The sequence below is a fragment of the Drosophila serrata genome, unplaced genomic scaffold (assembly GCF_035046125.1).
Source record: "Drosophila serrata isolate PLE 108 unplaced genomic scaffold, ASM3504612v1 contig_184, whole genome shotgun sequence".
NCBI classification, from domain to species: Eukaryota; Metazoa; Arthropoda; class Insecta; order Diptera; family Drosophilidae; genus Drosophila; species Drosophila serrata.
Genome location: NW_028257082.1, coordinates 9,612,935 through 9,630,495, shown reverse-complemented (window position 1 = coordinate 9,630,495; position 17,561 = coordinate 9,612,935). Strand labels below are relative to the sequence as shown.

Here is a 17,561-nt window from a genome sequence, read left to right as displayed (position 1 = left end):
GTTCAGTCAATTGGTTTCGTTAATGAGCTTGCCGCCGCCGCCAACGCCGGCAGTCCAATGAACCAGCCTTCCTGTTTATTCCCATTTTCACCTGACTCAGCATTTGAATTTCGTAACAGTTGTAACGTCCAAACTCTGGTAACTTTAGCAGGAAGCTGTTAAGCCAGGGCTAGAAAAAGCTTCAAGATTTGGCGCGCTAATTAAATAACTATCGGTATCGGAACCAAAAGATGAACGTTTCGTTTACCAGCACTGTTTGACTGCGTTTAGCGAAGTTTACATTTTACATGAAAATTCTCCCCCATGTAGAAAATTCGACGCCACAAGTGAGTGTATCTGTAAACGTGTCAAATCGTTCTCCAGATGTGTAAGATGTAAAATGTTAAGTAACAGCTCCGGAAATCAGAGTGACCAAAAGGTAAATATTCTGGTAAATTTTTTTGGGTTTTAATATTATAATTTATAAATAAAAGACTACCAGTAGCGAGGCGAGCCACAAATTTTTCGCCCGACGAGCGCCAACAGGAGACATAGGCAGCGACTTTGCGCGGCTGTACGAGGCAGAGCACCATGAACGGAAGGTGAGGAAAGCCAGCACCACCGGTGCTCGGAATCCGTCTATCTATATATATATGTATATATATATTATAAATTCCTACCCCTCTTTCCGAGCAGCGTTTCAGATCCAGCTGACTTCCAGGCGGCCACAGCAGCCGCCGCCGCGGCTGCACGTGCCAGCAGCTCCGAGAAGGACGAATGGAGCGTGGGCGAGTGCGGTTTCCTCGATCCGGAGGTGCAGCGCGCCTTGCAAGGCGGCGGTGCCGCCGAGGACATCACACAGTACCCAATTCACGGTTGGGTGGATGTCACCAAGGAGTTTCACGACGCCTGCACCGAACTACTGCCTGGGGAGCTGGCCCAGGATATGCTGTTCGGGTTATTCGAGGCCATGTCGGCGATTGAGATAATGGACCCAAAGATGGACGTGGGCATGGGCTTCGATAAGCAGGACCTGCCGCCGCCCTCCTTTGAGGCTGCCATTGCAGTAAGACTTTAAATTTTGATGTTGTGATGTCCTTGCTAAACGTGGATTCATTTGTAGACGGGCGCCATCAAGCTGGAAGATCTCACGCCAGCCGAACTGATCGGTACCTTCGATGCTCTCTTCTCCTGCATTGTCTCCTGGCTGGAGGGTAACTCCATAGACCAGGTGCTCTTCACCTGCCTTTATCTGCACGCTCCCTCCCAGATCAAGGACCGGGCACTGCGCGTCTTCTGCACGGCCGTGCGCAATCTCATCGTGGTGATTAAGAATATTATTTCCGCGGCCGCCGTCAACGAGGAGGAGGATTTTCAGTTGTATGGAAACTCTGCCTTGCTGGCCGCTGAGAAGGCCCAACCCGCCGGTGTATATAGTGCTCTCAAGGATGTCGAAGACGAGTTGGTGCGTAGGTGCAAGAAGCTAACGGCCACAGAGGATTGGATGGCTGTGGTAAACAGGCTGCGCTTTATGCGTAACCTCTTCCAGGTTATTTACCAAGTAGAGCAGATGGCAAACGCCGACACAACGGACGAGTCTATCAATGAGATCCACAAGAACCTTAAGGTGGCCATGGAATTGCTGCCGCTCATCAGGAAGACCATGGATCGAGGCATCCAGCCGGAGAAAGGCTGTAAGTGAGCACTGATCAACCCCTGTGAGTATTAACCGCTGTTTTTTCCTCTAGCGGAGGCGCCCAATCCCATGGGCTTCTCGCCACGCATTCACGATCGCAGCCAGCCGCCCGCATTTCCGCGCAGCATTAAGATCAGAGATCGTCCGGCCAGCTATCAGTTCCTGGAGGAGATGATCTCGCGCTTTAAGTACGCCTGCAAAGTCGTCAAGCACAAGGACTACTACTCGGCTCTGGTATGCTAAGCTAAGCTAAGAATTTAAAGGAAACCCATTTTATCTGAATATTTTCTCAGAACTTTTTCATCGAGTACAGTAAAAAGTCGGGGCAATGCATCCTCTCCAGAAGCGTTCTACAGAGCCTGTTTAGCTCTAACATTCGGATGGTGCATGGCAAGCTACCCATGAAGCAGTTCCTGCGACACTCCGTGCAGATCTTCAACTCCCCACCCGTGCTAAATGCCAAGCATCCGGTGGCCGCCGATCCCAAGGTGCAGCAGCACCTAGAGAACTTCTTCCGTTATTGCATCAACATGAACACGTTCACCCAGTTTATCCGCATCTGCGGTTTTAATCGCGCCCGGCAGCGGGACAAGCTAGCGCGTCTGATTGAGAACTTCGACACCATTCAGGTGGATGCGGCGCGTCTGGACTCGCTGATGAACCAGCTCGCTAACGAGCGCGCCATGGAGGGCAACGAGTCGATGGCCACCGCACTGAAGCATAGTACCCATTTCTCCACCTGGGTGCTGTACAACTGCTTCCGTGCCATGCTGATCTTTCTGATGTCCGGCTTTGAGTTGGAGTTGTATGCTGTCCATGAATTCCTTTACATATACTGGTACCCATACGAGTTCCTCATTGGCTTTCTGGTGTCAGCGTTGACACGCACGGAGAACATTCTGCTAGCCCAGGAAGAGTACGCAGAGCATCAGAGCAGACTCCAGAGCGCCGGTGCAGGAGCGGCCAAGAATCGCAAGGCTGCCAAGCCCAAAAAGAACAAGAAGCAACAGCGTCCGTACCGCGGAGAGATTGTCTATTATCACGCCCTGCTCAGCCTCTGCGGTGGCATGTACAAGGCCATGGGCGCATTGACCAAAGACGGACGCGTGCGTTTGCCCCTGTCCCAGTTCGACAACGAAGAGATCCGCTACAATCGCCGCTTCCTGCCCTTCGCAACGCTGACCAGCCCGCCGCCCGTTTCGTATGGGGAATTCAGGAACATCAGAGAACATATGATGGAGCCCAGCGTTGAAGAACTTTACACCTACGCGGGCAAGCACTTTAATCAGGCGCGCAATGTGCTGGAGAGCATTCAGAATCCCGACCAGGAGGTAAGTAAGAACTACTATCCACGGAATATATAATCCAAAAGAAAATATTTCCTGCCAGATGTTGGATCTCCTTCAAATCGCTCGAACCAATTTCGTGGTGATGAATGTGCTGGCACGTGGCCACCAAAAGGAATTGAAGCGCCAACCAGAGTTTGACTTCTCCAAGCACAGCTACTTCCCCATCATCAAGCTTAAGTAGACAATGTCTTCGTGTTCGTGTTCCGCAATTGACAAAAATATAAAATTTACATGTATGCATTTTAACTGTGTCAACTCTGCTCATCCGCGACAATGTCCTGCTTGATTAGCAGCTCCTCCGCATAGCCTTCGATGGGACAGCTCATGGCACAAGTGTATACCGCCAGCACGCCCCAATCTAGGTTCTCATCGTCCAGCAGTGTCAGGGTCTGTGGCATAATCTGAAACTCAAACTGTCGCGCTCCTCCGCAACTAGTACAGCTGGGCAAAGACTGCAGCTGATCCGCCACGGACTTGGCAGTGTCTGTAATCCACAGGGGCTGGCCACCACGCTTGTAGCGAACAATCTGCTCGGGTTCCGCTGCCGTTTGCTTCTTAAACTGTCGAAAGGTCTTGTCATCAGCGGCAGCCGTGTTGCCAAAGTATTTGTCCATCTCCGCCTCGGACACGTTGCTCAGGTCGCCAGTCTTGCCACTGGCCTCCAGCTCCTGGAACTCTGCCAAACGGGCATCGTCGTCCTTGTCGTCTTCCGACGCCTTTGTAGGATTGCTGTCCATCACGATCTCAAACTCAGGAAACTCAATTTTAGTGAGCGGTTCGCGATTAATTTTTAAGGTGGATCCGCAGTTTAGCTTGTGGCGTGGCCAGTGCGCCCGCTGATGCTCCGCGGAGCAATAATGGATGGCTTTGCACTTGGCACAGGCGTGAGGAGCATGGCAACCGCAGGCGGCACACAGTTTCTTCAAGCAGGGAATAGCTGGCTGGAATAGTAAAACAATGAGTAACTGGAGATCTTTAGCAGCCTTGATGTATGTCTCCTACCAGAGGATCACCTTCATCATCTGGATCTTCCTCAGAGTAGAACTTGTTCTTTAGCGGCAACTGTGATCTTAGCACCGTGAAATTGCTGAAATTTCCACATTCGTTAGTCACATTTCTTGGGAAGAATGCCCGTTGCTTACTCCGCACTCTGGGCCTGCTGACAGTCCGGATTCCGGCATAGGAACACATAGATCGACCGATGGAAATTGAAGTCATCTTCGTAGGGAGCGTAAAGTTGGACCAGGAAGGATTTTGGTGCCTTGCACTTTCTGCACTGCAGCTGAGACGGGGGCGGCAAACTCTCCAGTTCCAGCCACGCGGGTTGACCGCCCAACTTGCTGGGAAAGTATCGGTTGGTTAGCCAGTTGACATCGTCCCGTTTTTCCGCAAATCCCAAGTCAATTTCCATTTCAATCGACTCAACACACTTGTTGCCAAAGTAAAAGAAGTGGTTTAATATCAATCAAAATCACAATAATAATAATAAGAATATCTGCAAGTATGCCCGCCGCCGAATTTCTTTCGATGAAAGAGCGGATTTCACGTGCAGTGACAACTGGTCACACTTAAGAAGATCCGTGACATTGGCGCTGCCAGATGTGGCTGAAAATATTACGGCTTCCCAACCATTTTTCGTCTCCACGCCATTTTTCACCGTCTAGGGTTGAGGGCGCAGCCCTGCTAGTCAACCGGAAAAATTGATTCTTTTGCAAAAAAGCTCATAGGGCAGCCTCGTGACTCTCTTTGAATCTGAGTTGCCACATTTTCTTATTCGTGTAATAAATAATCGATATGCCCAAAGTATCGATAAGTGTCACCTCTAAGTAGCTCACGCATCGAGGCCATCCCATCTCAATCGATAACATTAAAGTACGAGAAATAAAACAACGCGTTAAAAATATTAAAGGAAACCATAAAAACAATAGCACTCGCGGCCGCGACAACATATTTTCGTGCATTAATACAACAATTAATTAGTTCCGCGGTCGTGAAAGCGTGGGGCGGGCGTAGTGCGTGCGGTAAAATTCGTGTGAATACAGCCACAATATTCAGCCTCCTTCGGTTAAGTTATTATTGCAAATTTCGTAGCGCACACACACACAGTGACGGGCGCGTTGTGAGCGAGGGGAATGCGAGTGTGCAAGTAAATATAGTGAGGCACCCATACTGGAGCAGCGACTAAATTAAAGTTAATTAAACGCCTAGTGGTATTTCATTTAATGCAATTTGTGAAATAATACCGACGAGGGAGGGAGACGAGACGAGACGTCGCATCTCCTCCTCCGTTACCTCTCCCTCTCTACCCAGCAGCAGCATGCGTGAGGGGCGTATGTATGTGTGTACGAGAGAGTGAGCGAGACATGTGCGTGTGAGGTGCAGCAGCAGCAACAACAACTGTAACAAAACAGTTTTTCGGGTGAGTTTTTTTTTTGTGAATATATTTTGCCTACCTGCGAATTTGTGGGAATCGGAGATCTCAGTATACCTTTCGGGCTGGGTTCTGTACGCTCGCATATACATACATACGTACATTATCTTGGCAGCGAATTTATTATTAATACCCGATTTCTATTTGTTATCTTGCCATTTTGCAGCGTGTAATAACCAGCAAATCGCTGTTATTATTTATATATCTATATATGCGTGAGCAATGACAAGTAGCAGTGGCGGCACCAACAGCAATTGCAACTATCAAGGCTACCGAAACAGCGACAACAGCAGCAGCAGCGGCCAGAACAACAACACTTGCAGTTGCTACCTTCGGCAATGAAATTACTATTTCTTGCCGCCTTCACCTGCTCCTCCTCCTCCTTTACCTCCGCCTCCGCTTCCTACTCCTCCTTCTGCGCTGCTTCTCCTCTGTTGCCCGCCGAACCAACAACAAACATGAGCGCGTCGCGTAATTGTCGTATAAATAAATAAACAAAATACAAAATAAATCCACATTTATTTTTCTTTACAAACCAAACAATATCAATTAAAAGTCGGAAATTATGAATAAATTGGATTATCCACGTCGCAATGGTACACACAAAGTTCGAATAACGAGTAAGTAGCACATTTTTAGTTTATCTTGAATATAGATTAATGATTTATTGGTCTTTTTGCAGTATTGTGTGCTAGAAATTTAGCTCGCAAGGATTTATTTCGTGAGTATAAAGCATTTCATTTACATTCTTTTAGTTGGTTTCTGTATTGAAAGTATATTTAATAAATTAGTGTACCATTTTTGTAAACTTTTTAAAATCACTAAAGATCGTTAGTTCTTGATCCCTTACTTTCCATAAAGATCTATGTTGGTAAACCTAAAGATACAACCTCAGAAGTGCCTAAGCTAACTCTTTATTTAAATGTGGATTTAACTTGAATTGTTGTGGGACATACTAACAATAAGTAAAGCTTTAACCTTAATTAGAAATATATAAATTACATGTGTTAATTTACACATGGATTGTGGTCCTAGATTAGGTCTGTTATTAGAGTCCTAATTACTTGATTTGTTTCACTTTTTCATTTTATTATAACATCATAAAAGCTTTTGGGGGATTTTCCCAAGAATTTCGCCTGCTCCAGATACAGCAAAGTTTTTGTTTCTGTTTTGTTTGTTTTCAAAAAACCATTAATTACGCACCTGTTTAGCCATCCAATCAAAACACACTTTTTGCGGTAAATTAAAGTTTTTGTTTTATTTTCTGCGGCATTTGTTGCTTGCGGCGTTCGTCTTCTTCTTTGCATTTATCTATGCATATGAGGGGGTATCGCTAAAATTAGCACTTCCTTTTGTCTACTTTCATTTTTATACAAATTGCGGAAAAGGGGTGTTAATGTGTGTGTGTGTATGCGAGTGTGCGTGTGTGCGTGTGTGAATGTGTGAATGTATGTGCCTCCATATCTAAGCTCTTTTTCCATATTTTGTTTAGATATAACAAAAGTGATTATTACTAATTTGCTTTCATTGCGGCTCACTCACTCGCTCGCTCAGTCAGGCAGTGGAAATACAAACAGAAACAGTAACAGCCACAACTCACACACGGCATAATTTTTCTTTCTTTTCCCTGTATTTTATTTTTTTATTTATTATTTTCTTGTCCATTTTTTACACTTGGCTGCACTTAAATCACGCGCCAGGCATTGCCCAATATGCTGCCCTAAAAACTACAAACTATATATGATTTGATATGCGCGCTGATGATATATTCAAGAATCCGTTTTTGGGGGATCCGCTGGCCGTCACTTTCGATATGGAAATGGCATATTAATGCAAATGTCTCTTTGGGTCTGACATTAGCGTGCTTCCCATAGATATTCCGTTGAAAATTATGGTTTATAATGAGCCTTGGGTTTTAATTGACAAGAGAAAGGATATGACTAACTGAAACCATATGCTTTAAGACCCAAAATGAGAAGTTGTAGCACCTGGTGGCATAGTATACCTCTGTGAATCCCAGCAGTAAAGCTATATTCCATAGATATCGCACAGTTTTTACTTGCTCTTGGCCAGCCTTTTCCCATGTTTCATTTAGTTTTTTCTTTACATTTTATCGACTCTTTTTTTTAGTGATTAGATTTGAGTTATTTACCAGGCGCCGTCATGGCAATGGGAAAGTCCATTCTTCGCGTGGTCTGGATTTTTGGTTATATTGCGATGTTATAAATAGATTGGTAAGGGGACACACACATTTATTTTATTACTACCAATATGAGTAATGTTTGGATTTTCCTCCAATCACATGTATTGTTTGAAAATTCATCACTAACATAGTAGACATAGGCACTTTCTATCATCAAAATCAGGTAACCCAAATGAGAATTTAGAATATCCGGATATAGACGACAACATGATTTCTTTATTGCTGCGTCGCCGACCTTTAACCGTATACAAGACAGTATTGTTACCGATTCGGGGTGGACAACGATGCTTATCGGAATTGAAAAAGCTTAAAGATGAACGCAAGTCTGCTAAAAACTCAGGTATGGTAAAATATGTACTGGCACAGGAGGGATTTCAATACGTACAGATTACGAAGCATCTCTACGCGGTATGCTCCACATATCACAGCATGAGCCGGGGAAAATCCATTGATGATTCTAACGATTATCTGCTATCTTCCGAGCAAAGATGCATTAATCGAGAGGATTATTTTGAAGCCAACAATGCCGATGGTTCTCTGAAATTTCCACTAAAACTGGGACCACCCACAACGAAATTTCCGGTTAGTGAAAATGCGGACAAGTTACTGGAACAAGCCGAGTTTCGGGAACTACAGGAGAAATTATTAAAGGGACTCAGAGACAGGGCCAAGGAATATAGGTCTAATCTTGTAGAAAAAGTTGAATATAAAAATACTAATACAAAGATGAAATCCAATGAAGGAGCAAAGAAAGACAAGGAGCCAGCAGAGCCTCCCACTCCGCCTCCAAGGGGAGCTAATCCACCATTAAAAGAAGGTGCCCCGCCGCCACCGCCGCCGCCTGGAACACCGCCAGCCCAGACCAAGACCACATTTGGTCCACTTGCAGATGCTGATCGTATCTTTACCAATTTATATGGACGCCACGACTGGCGTCTGAAGGGGGCCATGAAGCGAGGCGATTGGTACAAGACCAAGGAGATCCTGGACAAGGGTGACAAGTGGATTGTGCATGAAATCATGACTTCGGGGCTACGGGGACGCGGTGGCGCAGGATTCCCCAGTGGCTTGAAGTGGTCTTTCATGCAGCAACCTCCAGATGGCCGGCCAAAGTTCCTGTTGATCAACGCGGACGAAGGAGAGCCGGGCACCTGTAAGGATCGTGAAATCCTGCGCCACGATCCGCACAAGTTAATCGAGGGATGTCTTATCGCTGGCCGGGCCATGGGAGCCAATACAGGATTCGTTTATATCCGTGGAGAATTTTACAATGAGGCCAGCAACCTGCAGTATGCCATCATAGAGGCCTACAAGGCGGGTTATCTGGGCAAGAACGCTTGCGGTTCCGGTTATGATTTCGATTTGTACGTGCAACGCGGAGCTGGAGCCTATATCTGTGGCGAGGAAACATCACTCATTGAATCGCTGGAGGGTAAGGCTGGTAAGCCGCGAAACAAGCCACCCTTTCCCGCAAATATCGGTGTGTTTGGCTGCCCCTCAACGGTGACTAATGTGGAAACGGTAGCCGTTGCGCCAACCATCTGCCGCCGTGGTGGCAACTGGTTTGCCAGCTTTGGACGCACCCGGAACTCGGGCACCAAGCTATTCAATATCTCTGGTCACGTGAACAATCCCTGCACCTTTGAGGAGGAAATGTCGATGCCCACCAAGGAGTTGATTGAACGCCATGCTGGCGGGGTGATAGGCGGCTGGGACAACCTGATGGCCATCATTCCGGGCGGTTCCTCGACTCCCTGTATTCCAAAGGAAGTTGCTGAGACCTCAATCCATGACTATGATGGCTTGATGGCAGTGAAATCGTCCTTGGGCACTGGGGCCCTGATAGTGATGAACAAGGACACGGACATCATTAAGGCCATTGCTCGCCTTTCGGCCTTCTACAAGCACGAGAGCTGCGGACAGTGCACTCCATGCCGCGAGGGCCTCCACTGGGTCAACATGATCATGCAGAGATTCGTGACGGGCCAGGCCCAGATAGCGGAGATCGATATGCTGTGGGAACTGACCAAGCAGATCGAGGGCCATACCATCTGTGCTTTGGGTGATGGCGCCGCTTGGCCTCCACAAGGACTCATTCGTCACTTTCGTCCGCTGATCGAGGAGAGGATCAAGGAGCGAGAGGCTTGCGATAAGGCTAAAGCCGAAGAAGATTCTTGTTTGGATAAAGCGGAAGCCGAGGAAGATTCTTGTTTGGATAAAGCTGAAGCCGAGGTAGATTCTTGTTCAGAATAAAGCGTGTGCCAAGAGTGCAGTGACACACCATGTCTACTCTCTACTCTGTGCTCTTCCTCCAGCCAGCGGTGGCATGCGGCTGACTTCATGCTCCGCTGACTGCCGGCTTCCGTCCGAGTGAAAGTGCAGCCAGTCGTTAACTTCCTCGCCTTGCCGCCGACTGGGCCACGAAATTGTGCCACGTAGCGTTAAGCCAAAGGGGTTGAACATACTGGCTGGCCATGCCGCCATGCTGCAAAGCTGGTCCAAAAGCCGGTGGCGGCGTCGGGTCCAAAAGAGGGCTTTCTTTCATTATTTCTCTCTCACTTTTCAGTCAGTTGAGCCGTGAAAAGCGTGGTGTGAAATTGTGGCTTTGGGCTTATGCAATTCAGTAGCCTTATTCTGAGAGATAATATATGAAATAGATCAAAAATAGCATGTAGGGTTTACTATGCCCAATTCAATGCCACAACTCGTGCTTGTTCAGTTTCTTTAAGTTTTAACGATTTCGATTTCTATTACAATTTGTTGCCGACATTGGCACATATTTCCACTTCCGCTTCATTTTGTATCAGCTAAGCATTTAGAATTCTTATAAACTTCAGAACTTATGTTCTTAGAAACGCCAAGAGTTGTGCGAGAATTCTTTCAGCTAGTAGATTCTTTCTTTGTTTGCAACTTGTATAAACCTTTGACTTCCTTATAGAGAGTGTGCCTTGAGTGGTTCCTGCTACCTACCTCTTACTCCTTTTTGCCTTTGCCCTCACTCTGTGTGTTCTCTGTTGCATAAAATCAATCAACAGCTGCCTGGCGACACAGACGCTGCAATATGGCCTACTCAAGTTACCTGGCCAAGACAAACAGGTCGGATCGGGTAGGTCCTCCTTGCCAGCTGATGACAGGGCCAGTGCCGCCTGTGCCTTACTCGTGGCCCTAGCCGTGACAACGAGCGGCCACCACAGCCTTGAGATAACGATTCACGAATAGATATAGATATAGATATAGATACAAATATGGGAGTGCGAAAAAACCTAGTTGCGATATTCAGCCGGTGGTAACCGGGCCATGAGTCAGAAGCTGTCGAACCGCGAGCAACTGACTGGTTGGGTTTGGTCGGGTCTGGTGGTCTGTGTAAATCATCCATGTGCCCCCTTAACCAGCCCGGCTCGATAGTTCTTAATTGTTTAATTCAGACGGAATGCCATGCGCTTAATTTGTCAAGATTCGAGGCATTATCGGTGGGTTCGCCTAAGACGATAAGCGAATGTAGCAGCGGCAGCGGGGGTTCCTACTTTGTATGAATGTATATATTTCTATTCTGATAGCGGAGATTGGCAGATAGATTCCCCGGCTCCCTTCCGGCTCCTCCAGAGAACTCTGCACATTTTTGTTTCCATATCTCTATCTTCTGACTAATGACACTTGACCGCATTCACCGTTTGGTTTGGCTCAGATGTAAACATTTTTATTGAAGCATTGTTCAGATTTAATTGACATTCCCTGCCCTTAGGTTAAAAAGCATAGAAAAGTTGTCCCACTTTAAAGGAGAACTTTGAATTTGATTCTGAGAAGCTAAGACTAAATTTAGAATGTCTATTTGGGGACAGATTTGAATATGCCGAATGATTGGTAATATTCTTATAAAATTCTTTAAATAAACTATGTGTAAATTGATATTCATTTGGATTTGGGAAAAATATAATTTATTTATTTATTAACCATAGGGATTAAAAGGTGGTGTGGTAGGAATCTGCGGCATTGGTCTTGGTCCTGGATTCCAGCCCATGTGGCGTCTCTCGTCAAAGGGAAGTGGTTCTCCTGCGGCCAGGTTTACGAACAGAATAATGGCCAGAAGTCCCAGCAGGTGAATCCAAGTTGATGTTGAAGCCATTACTGATTATTTGCTTGTGATGATCACTGACTGGGAGGGGCTGTGCTTATATAGGTCTCAGCTCATCTCATCTCAGCTGGTGGGTACTGTCCCCCGTAAGCGATAAGCCACTAAAACTGAAACGGGAACTCACACAATCGGGGGAACTTCTGCTCTGGGATTCGTATTAATCTGCCTCTGCATTGTTGACCACCTCCAAGGAAGAGAAGATTATAGACTCTGTTGTTGGAGCTTCGGTGTATTTTTGTGGCACCTGCAAGCAGCCTGGTTTTATTTGCAGACGTTGGGCAAAGCCAGGATGCTGATGGATATATCCAGCCAAGGTCCTGTACAAGTGCAACAACATCAGCAGCAGGAGAATGACGAGGAACTTGATGCGCTCCATGATTGATACAAACTAAAAAAGTTAAAGTCAACCCAATAAACTTAAATAGCCTTATTTTTCGTGTGCAATAATGGTTTTTGATTCACTTTAACACTAAACATTCATTTATAGTGTAAAATTGACTCATTTGCCACAACCAAATGCAGTATAATAATCATTACCATTATTATAACTGACAATAGGTTGAATATTTACACAGAACAATATCTCGTTAACTATTCATTCAAAAGAAAATATAAGATAATATTGATCACTTTTTTATACCCCTAAAGGATCAGAAGCTTGTAACGATGTGAAGGATTCATTTGCGACCCTATAAATCATAAATATTCTTGATCAGCATCAACAGCCGAATCGATCTAGCTATATTTTAAGGAAAACACTTTTTTATAATTTTTGTTCGATTTTTTGAAAAAATGATAAGGGGTTACATCGCTAAAATTTTGAAAAATGGATAAAAATTAAAAATTTTTTAAATTTAAAAATGAGTATGCAGTTTTTATAAGCCTTATAAAAGCATTGGACTGCTTTCTGAATAAAAACTGCAAGGGTATATTAACTTTGGCTTTCCCAAGATTGTTTCACTTCTGGTTCTATAATAAACTTTAATTCACTTAACTAATTTGTATTTTATTTATTGTCCGAATAGGTCTGCCCGATCCATTTGCCAAGGTTCAAGTGGATGGCACTGGCCAGGTGTATACAACGGAGATAAGCAAATCCTCGCTGGATCCCAAATGGAACGCTCACTACGATTTGTTTCTGGGCATCGGCGATGCCATCACGATAACCGTGTGGAACCAGCGCAAGATACACAAGGGCAGTGGATTCCTGGGATGTGTGAGGATACCCGCTTTCAACATACAAAGCCTCAAGGGAGCAGGATGTAAGTTGATCTCTATTTTTCTCTATAACAGGAGCAAACTCTCTAATCACATGTACTTTCTTAATCCAAATAGTTCAACGCTTGGATCTGGGCAAACTGTCACCGGATGACGATGAGCTAGTTCGCGGTCAGATCATTATCTCGCTGCTCTCCAAGGATGGCCCTGGCAGTGGCAATCCGTTGGCCATTGTAGGACCCAGTGGTGATGTTCGTGGACCCTCAGAGGATGACTCGTCGGAGGACAGCTTGCCTGAGGGCTGGGAAGAGCGGCGCACTGACAATGGTCGTATCTACTATGTTAATCATGCCACCAAGTCCACGCAATGGGACAGACCCAGGCATCCCGTAGGCGCCACATCGCCGCAGCAACGCCACAACACACACAATGGCAACAACGGTGATCGACAGGCGCCGGCAGGTCCCACGCGTTCCACCACCTGCACGAATCTGCTTAATGGTGGCAATCGCAATCGGGACTTGGCGGTGACGGCTAATGATGAACGGCGTCACTCCACGGAGATACTGTCCAGTGTGGGCAAGGAGAACACCAGCCCCACGACGCCCGTGTCAGCCACTACAACGCCTGGCAAGAAGTCCTCCTCATCGTCGTCGGGAGGAGGTCGTACTCTAGAGCAACGTCCCACAAACGAACCGGCCACGCCCACCAGTAGCACGACGACGACATCGACGCCGAGTCGCCTGCACAGCAACGACAATCATGTGAAAACGCCAAAGCACCAAACAAATGGCCATGCTCAGCCAGAGGCCACGCCCACATCGCCGACGGGACAGCAGAACTATGTGAACGGGAATGCTCAGAGTGGAAATAACAGTGGAACCGGAAGTGGACAGGCGGCGCAGCCCCAGAGTGCCAGCAATGGATGGACGCAGGAGGATACCTCAACGGGCACGACGCCGACAACGACTGCAACGGCGACTACAACTCCTCCTAGGCATAGCCAGAGTCCATCAACACCTAATGCATCGCCGCCAGCTCCTGTCACGCCCTCGGCCAATGGGAATGTGCACAGTCCGAATGCGAACAGCACATCGGTGAGCGGTGGAAGCCGATCCTATACAGCCGCCACACCCGGTCAGCGCTCGCAGCGTCGGAGTTCACGGCAGCAGGGAGAGGAGTCCTCCACGAGGCGTCGCTCCTCGCGAGGAACTCGCAATGGTGGCACCTCTGGCGGAGGAGGATCGTCGAGCCAGCGTTATGCATCCGCGGCCATTGCTGCCGCCAATCAGGCAGCACGTCCGTTTCTGGACCTGCCGCCGGGCTATGAAATGCGGACAACGCAACAGGGACAGGTGTACTTCTTCCACATACCGACGGGAGTGTCCACATGGCACGATCCACGGATACCTCGTGACTTTGACACCCAACACCTAACGCTGGAAACAATTGGACCGTTGCCCAGTGGCTGGGAGCAGCGGAAGACGGCCTCGGGAAGAGTGTACTTTGTGGACCACAACAATCGAACGACCCAGTTTACAGATCCTCGCCTCAGTGGCAGCATTCTGAGCATGATTCGACGTGGAGCGGGTAGCAATGCAGCAGCGCCCGCTCCGCCAGCTGCCGCACCTGCAACTGCCATGCAATCAGCAGCGACAGCAGCCGTTCCAGCGAACGCCACAGCGACTGCAACGACGACAACTACAACTACAACTAACACCCCACATCGCATTGTGCCGGATCTGCCGCAGGGATTGCTTGAGAGCGCCGACCTATTGCCCAAGTACCGTCGCGATTTGGTGGGCAAGCTTCGGGCTCTGCGCACCGAGCTGCAAACGATGCAGCCCCAATCCGGCCACTGCCGTCTGGAGGTGTCGCGCAACGAGATTTTCGAGGAGAGCTATAGACTGATTATGAAGATGCGGGGCAAGGACATGCGCAAGCGGCTAATGGTGAAGTTTAAGGGCGAAGAGGGCCTGGACTATGGCGGCGTAGCTCGCGAGTGGCTGCACCTGCTCTCCCGCGAGATGCTCAATCCGCAGTATGGCCTGTTCCAGTACAGCCGCGATGACCACTATACGCTGCAAATTAATCCAGACTCGGGAGTGAATCCTGATCACTTGTCCTACTTCCATTTCGTGGGACGCACACTGGGCATCGCTGTGTTCCATGGACATTGTCTGGATGGTGGCTTCACCACGCCCTTCTACAAGCAGCTGCTGAACAAACCAATCACGCTGGGCGACATCGAGGGCGTGGATCCCGAGCTGCATCGTAGCCTCACCTGGATGCTGTGAGTTTAGGATTTATGTGAAATTTTGCATTGGTTCTTATTGTTTTTCTGATTTCAGGGAGAGCAACATCAGCGGCATCATTGAGTCCACGTTCAGTGTGGAGAACAATAGCTTTGGAGCTCTGGTGGTGCACGAACTGAAGCCTGGAGGTGCCTCTATACCCGTGACTGAGGAGAACAAGCGGGAGTACGTAAAGCTCTACGTGAACTATAGATTTATGCGCGGCATCGAACAACAGTTTCTGGCTCTGCAGAAAGGTAATCCTTTGGGAATTTAGTTTGTCTCAAGAAATGTAAAATTAATTGTATATTGCATAGGATTTTGTGAGCTTATACCCAGCCCGCTGCTGAGACCGTTTGATGAGCGCGAACTGGAATTGGTCATTGGCGGCATCTCTAGCATTGATGTCAACGACTGGCGCAACAATACGAGACTGAAGCACTGTACGAATGAGACCACGCAGGTGTTGTGGTTCTGGCAGGTAAGTATCGGCTCCATTTTCTGCTATGCCAGCTTTTTTTGCATTTTAATAATCAATAAATCTTGAATCTCCAAGGTGGTCGAGTCGTACAGTTCCGAGATGCGAGCTCGCCTGCTGCAGTTTGTGACGGGATCGTCGCGTGTACCGCTGCAGGGATTCCGGGCTTTACAAGGCTCTACGGGAGCAGTGGGACCACGACTGTTTACCATTCATTTAACCGCGGATGTGCCCACACAGAACCTGCCCAAGGCGCACACCTGCTTTAATCGGATCGATTTGCCACCCTACGAGACGTATCAGCTGCTCTGCGACAAACTAACGCAGGCCGTTGAGGAAACCTGCGGCTTTGCAGTGGAGTAGGGACCACGTTAAAGGATGCATGGAGAGACCCAAAACCCGAGGCCCACACCCGATCCACGCATATGCATATACATAGACACCTTTACAAATATATAATATATAAAGTACGCGTAATGCAGAACCCGATATGTATCAAGGCGATTTGAAATCAAAATTCGAAAAGATGATAAGTTTTTAATTTTTATTATTTGTTTGTTGATAAAACTGCAAACCGCAGGCCCCGTTTAATCTTGTGTGTGCTGCGCATTTTGCAGTTAAAAAATTTAATTATTTAGCTTAGTATGTTAGTTACCAAGTGCATATACATATGAATATATATACACACACACCCCACACATATATCGATCTATATCCTGGCCTTTGTTTGTTTACGTCGTGGCGTGACGTGTTATAAATTGTAGTTTTAAATATATATATATATATTACGAAACCAATTATACAAATACAATTATACAAGATTATACATATATATATATACATATATCATATAGTTGATAATTAGGCATAACGAAATTTTTAATAATTGTAGGCATTGGACCGGCAATTTTCTTGTGCTTTTTTGTTTAGTTTAATTAATACATTTTTGATGTTTATTAATTACATTTTGTACATTTTATAAAAACGAGAGAACTCACTGCTAAGTTTTTAATTATTGTTTATATTTGTCCTTAATCCAGACACACACAAACACATCTTACACACACACACACATCGATCGAAGCACACCCTCACTTGCATATTTTATTAGTACGTAAGATAAACGCCTACCCCAAAACGAAAAGGAAATGCAAAAAAAAAAAAACAAAATAAGAGAACAGAAGAGAGAGCAAAACATAAGAACACTTGAAAAACTACTCAATTATTAAATTAGTTATTTTTTAACTCTTTTAAATAAATGCAAATTATTTAAATTACGCTTTTATGTTTACTTTTTATTTCATTTACCGCCGCACATCGCCAAAACAAATCAAATTTCATATACAAACCAGTACATACATACATCTTTAATGCATATTTACACACATCAGTTTTAAACGAAGAATACGAATTGGACAAATTTCTAGAAAGTGATATTAGTGAAAATTTTTAATCTGACTTTAATTAAAACGAAACGAATTGGTAGATATCTAAGAGCCCCCAATTAAACCCCAATCCCTCCCCAAATGTAGTGCATATGTGAAAGATCTATTGATTTTGAATTGCGAACTTAATCCTCCTCCCAACAACAAAAGATACAACACAAATCGATCGTTAACTCTTTAGCTTTAGCGAGATCTAGGAAACGAATGACTAAGAATTCGGGGGCAGTAATCCTGCGCACATATTGTCAAGGACTCTGCTTAATTAACCAAAAGGGATTAATAAATAAATGAGCCTTACAAGAAACGTGTTTTGATTGGGTAACGCTAATTATAAGA

General features: G+C 46.2%; 6 protein-coding genes across 7 annotated transcripts; 3 read left to right on the top strand and 3 right to left on the bottom strand.

Annotated features, from left to right (window-relative positions):
- The first annotated feature begins 309 nt into the window (after positions 1-309).
- Positions 310-3,264, top strand: Naa35 (N-alpha-acetyltransferase 35). The gene is made up of 7 exons (XM_020946772.2): positions 310-418; positions 474-581; positions 676-1,045; positions 1,103-1,673; positions 1,728-1,909; positions 1,969-3,006; positions 3,065-3,264. The coding sequence occupies exons 2-7, from the start codon at positions 571-573 to the stop codon at positions 3,203-3,205; spliced, it is 2,313 nt and encodes a 770-aa protein (XP_020802431.2). The 5' UTR covers positions 310-418; positions 474-570; the 3' UTR covers positions 3,206-3,264.
- On the bottom strand, positions 3,192-4,838 carry Zfrp8 (Zinc finger protein RP-8). The gene is made up of 3 exons (XM_020946788.2): positions 4,167-4,838; positions 4,027-4,111; positions 3,192-3,965 (listed from the first exon to the last, which is right to left on the bottom strand). The coding sequence occupies exons 1-3, from the start codon at positions 4,433-4,435 to the stop codon at positions 3,276-3,278; spliced, it is 1,044 nt and encodes a 347-aa protein (XP_020802447.2). The 5' UTR covers positions 4,436-4,838; the 3' UTR covers positions 3,192-3,275.
- A 28-nt stretch (positions 4,839-4,866) lies between these two features.
- Smurf (SMAD specific E3 ubiquitin protein ligase) lies at positions 4,867-17,529 on the top strand. Of its 2 annotated transcripts, XM_086829056.1 has the most exons (9): positions 4,881-5,170; positions 5,233-5,443; positions 5,622-6,075; positions 6,138-6,176; positions 12,816-13,052; positions 13,126-15,301; positions 15,360-15,559; positions 15,620-15,783; positions 15,859-17,529. In XM_086829056.1, exons 3-9 carry the CDS (start codon positions 6,021-6,023, stop codon positions 16,141-16,143), a joined length of 3,156 nt encoding a protein of 1,051 aa, XP_086685182.1. In that variant the 5' UTR covers positions 4,881-5,170; positions 5,233-5,443; positions 5,622-6,020; the 3' UTR covers positions 16,144-17,529. The 2 variants fall into 2 exon arrangements, with proteins under 2 accessions (XP_020817343.2, XP_086685182.1); XM_020961684.2 differs by having other exon boundaries at positions 4,867-5,443.
- ND-51L1 (NADH dehydrogenase (ubiquinone) 51 kDa subunit-like 1) lies at positions 7,754-9,947 on the top strand. Its single transcript, XM_020961696.2, has one exon. It carries the CDS (start codon positions 7,866-7,868, stop codon positions 9,909-9,911), a length of 2,046 nt encoding a protein of 681 aa, XP_020817355.2. The 5' UTR covers positions 7,754-7,865; the 3' UTR covers positions 9,912-9,947.
- On the bottom strand, positions 11,577-11,781 carry LOC110180426 (uncharacterized). Its single transcript, XM_020948100.2, has one exon. It carries the CDS (start codon positions 11,779-11,781, stop codon positions 11,605-11,607), a length of 177 nt encoding a protein of 58 aa, XP_020803759.2. The 3' UTR covers positions 11,577-11,604.
- On the bottom strand, positions 11,577-12,492 carry LOC147644429 (uncharacterized). Its single transcript, XM_086829073.1, has one exon. The coding sequence runs from the start codon at positions 12,164-12,166 to the stop codon at positions 11,948-11,950; it is 219 nt and encodes a 72-aa protein (XP_086685199.1). The 5' UTR covers positions 12,167-12,492; the 3' UTR covers positions 11,577-11,947.
- Positions 17,530-17,561: the final 32 nt, after the last annotated feature.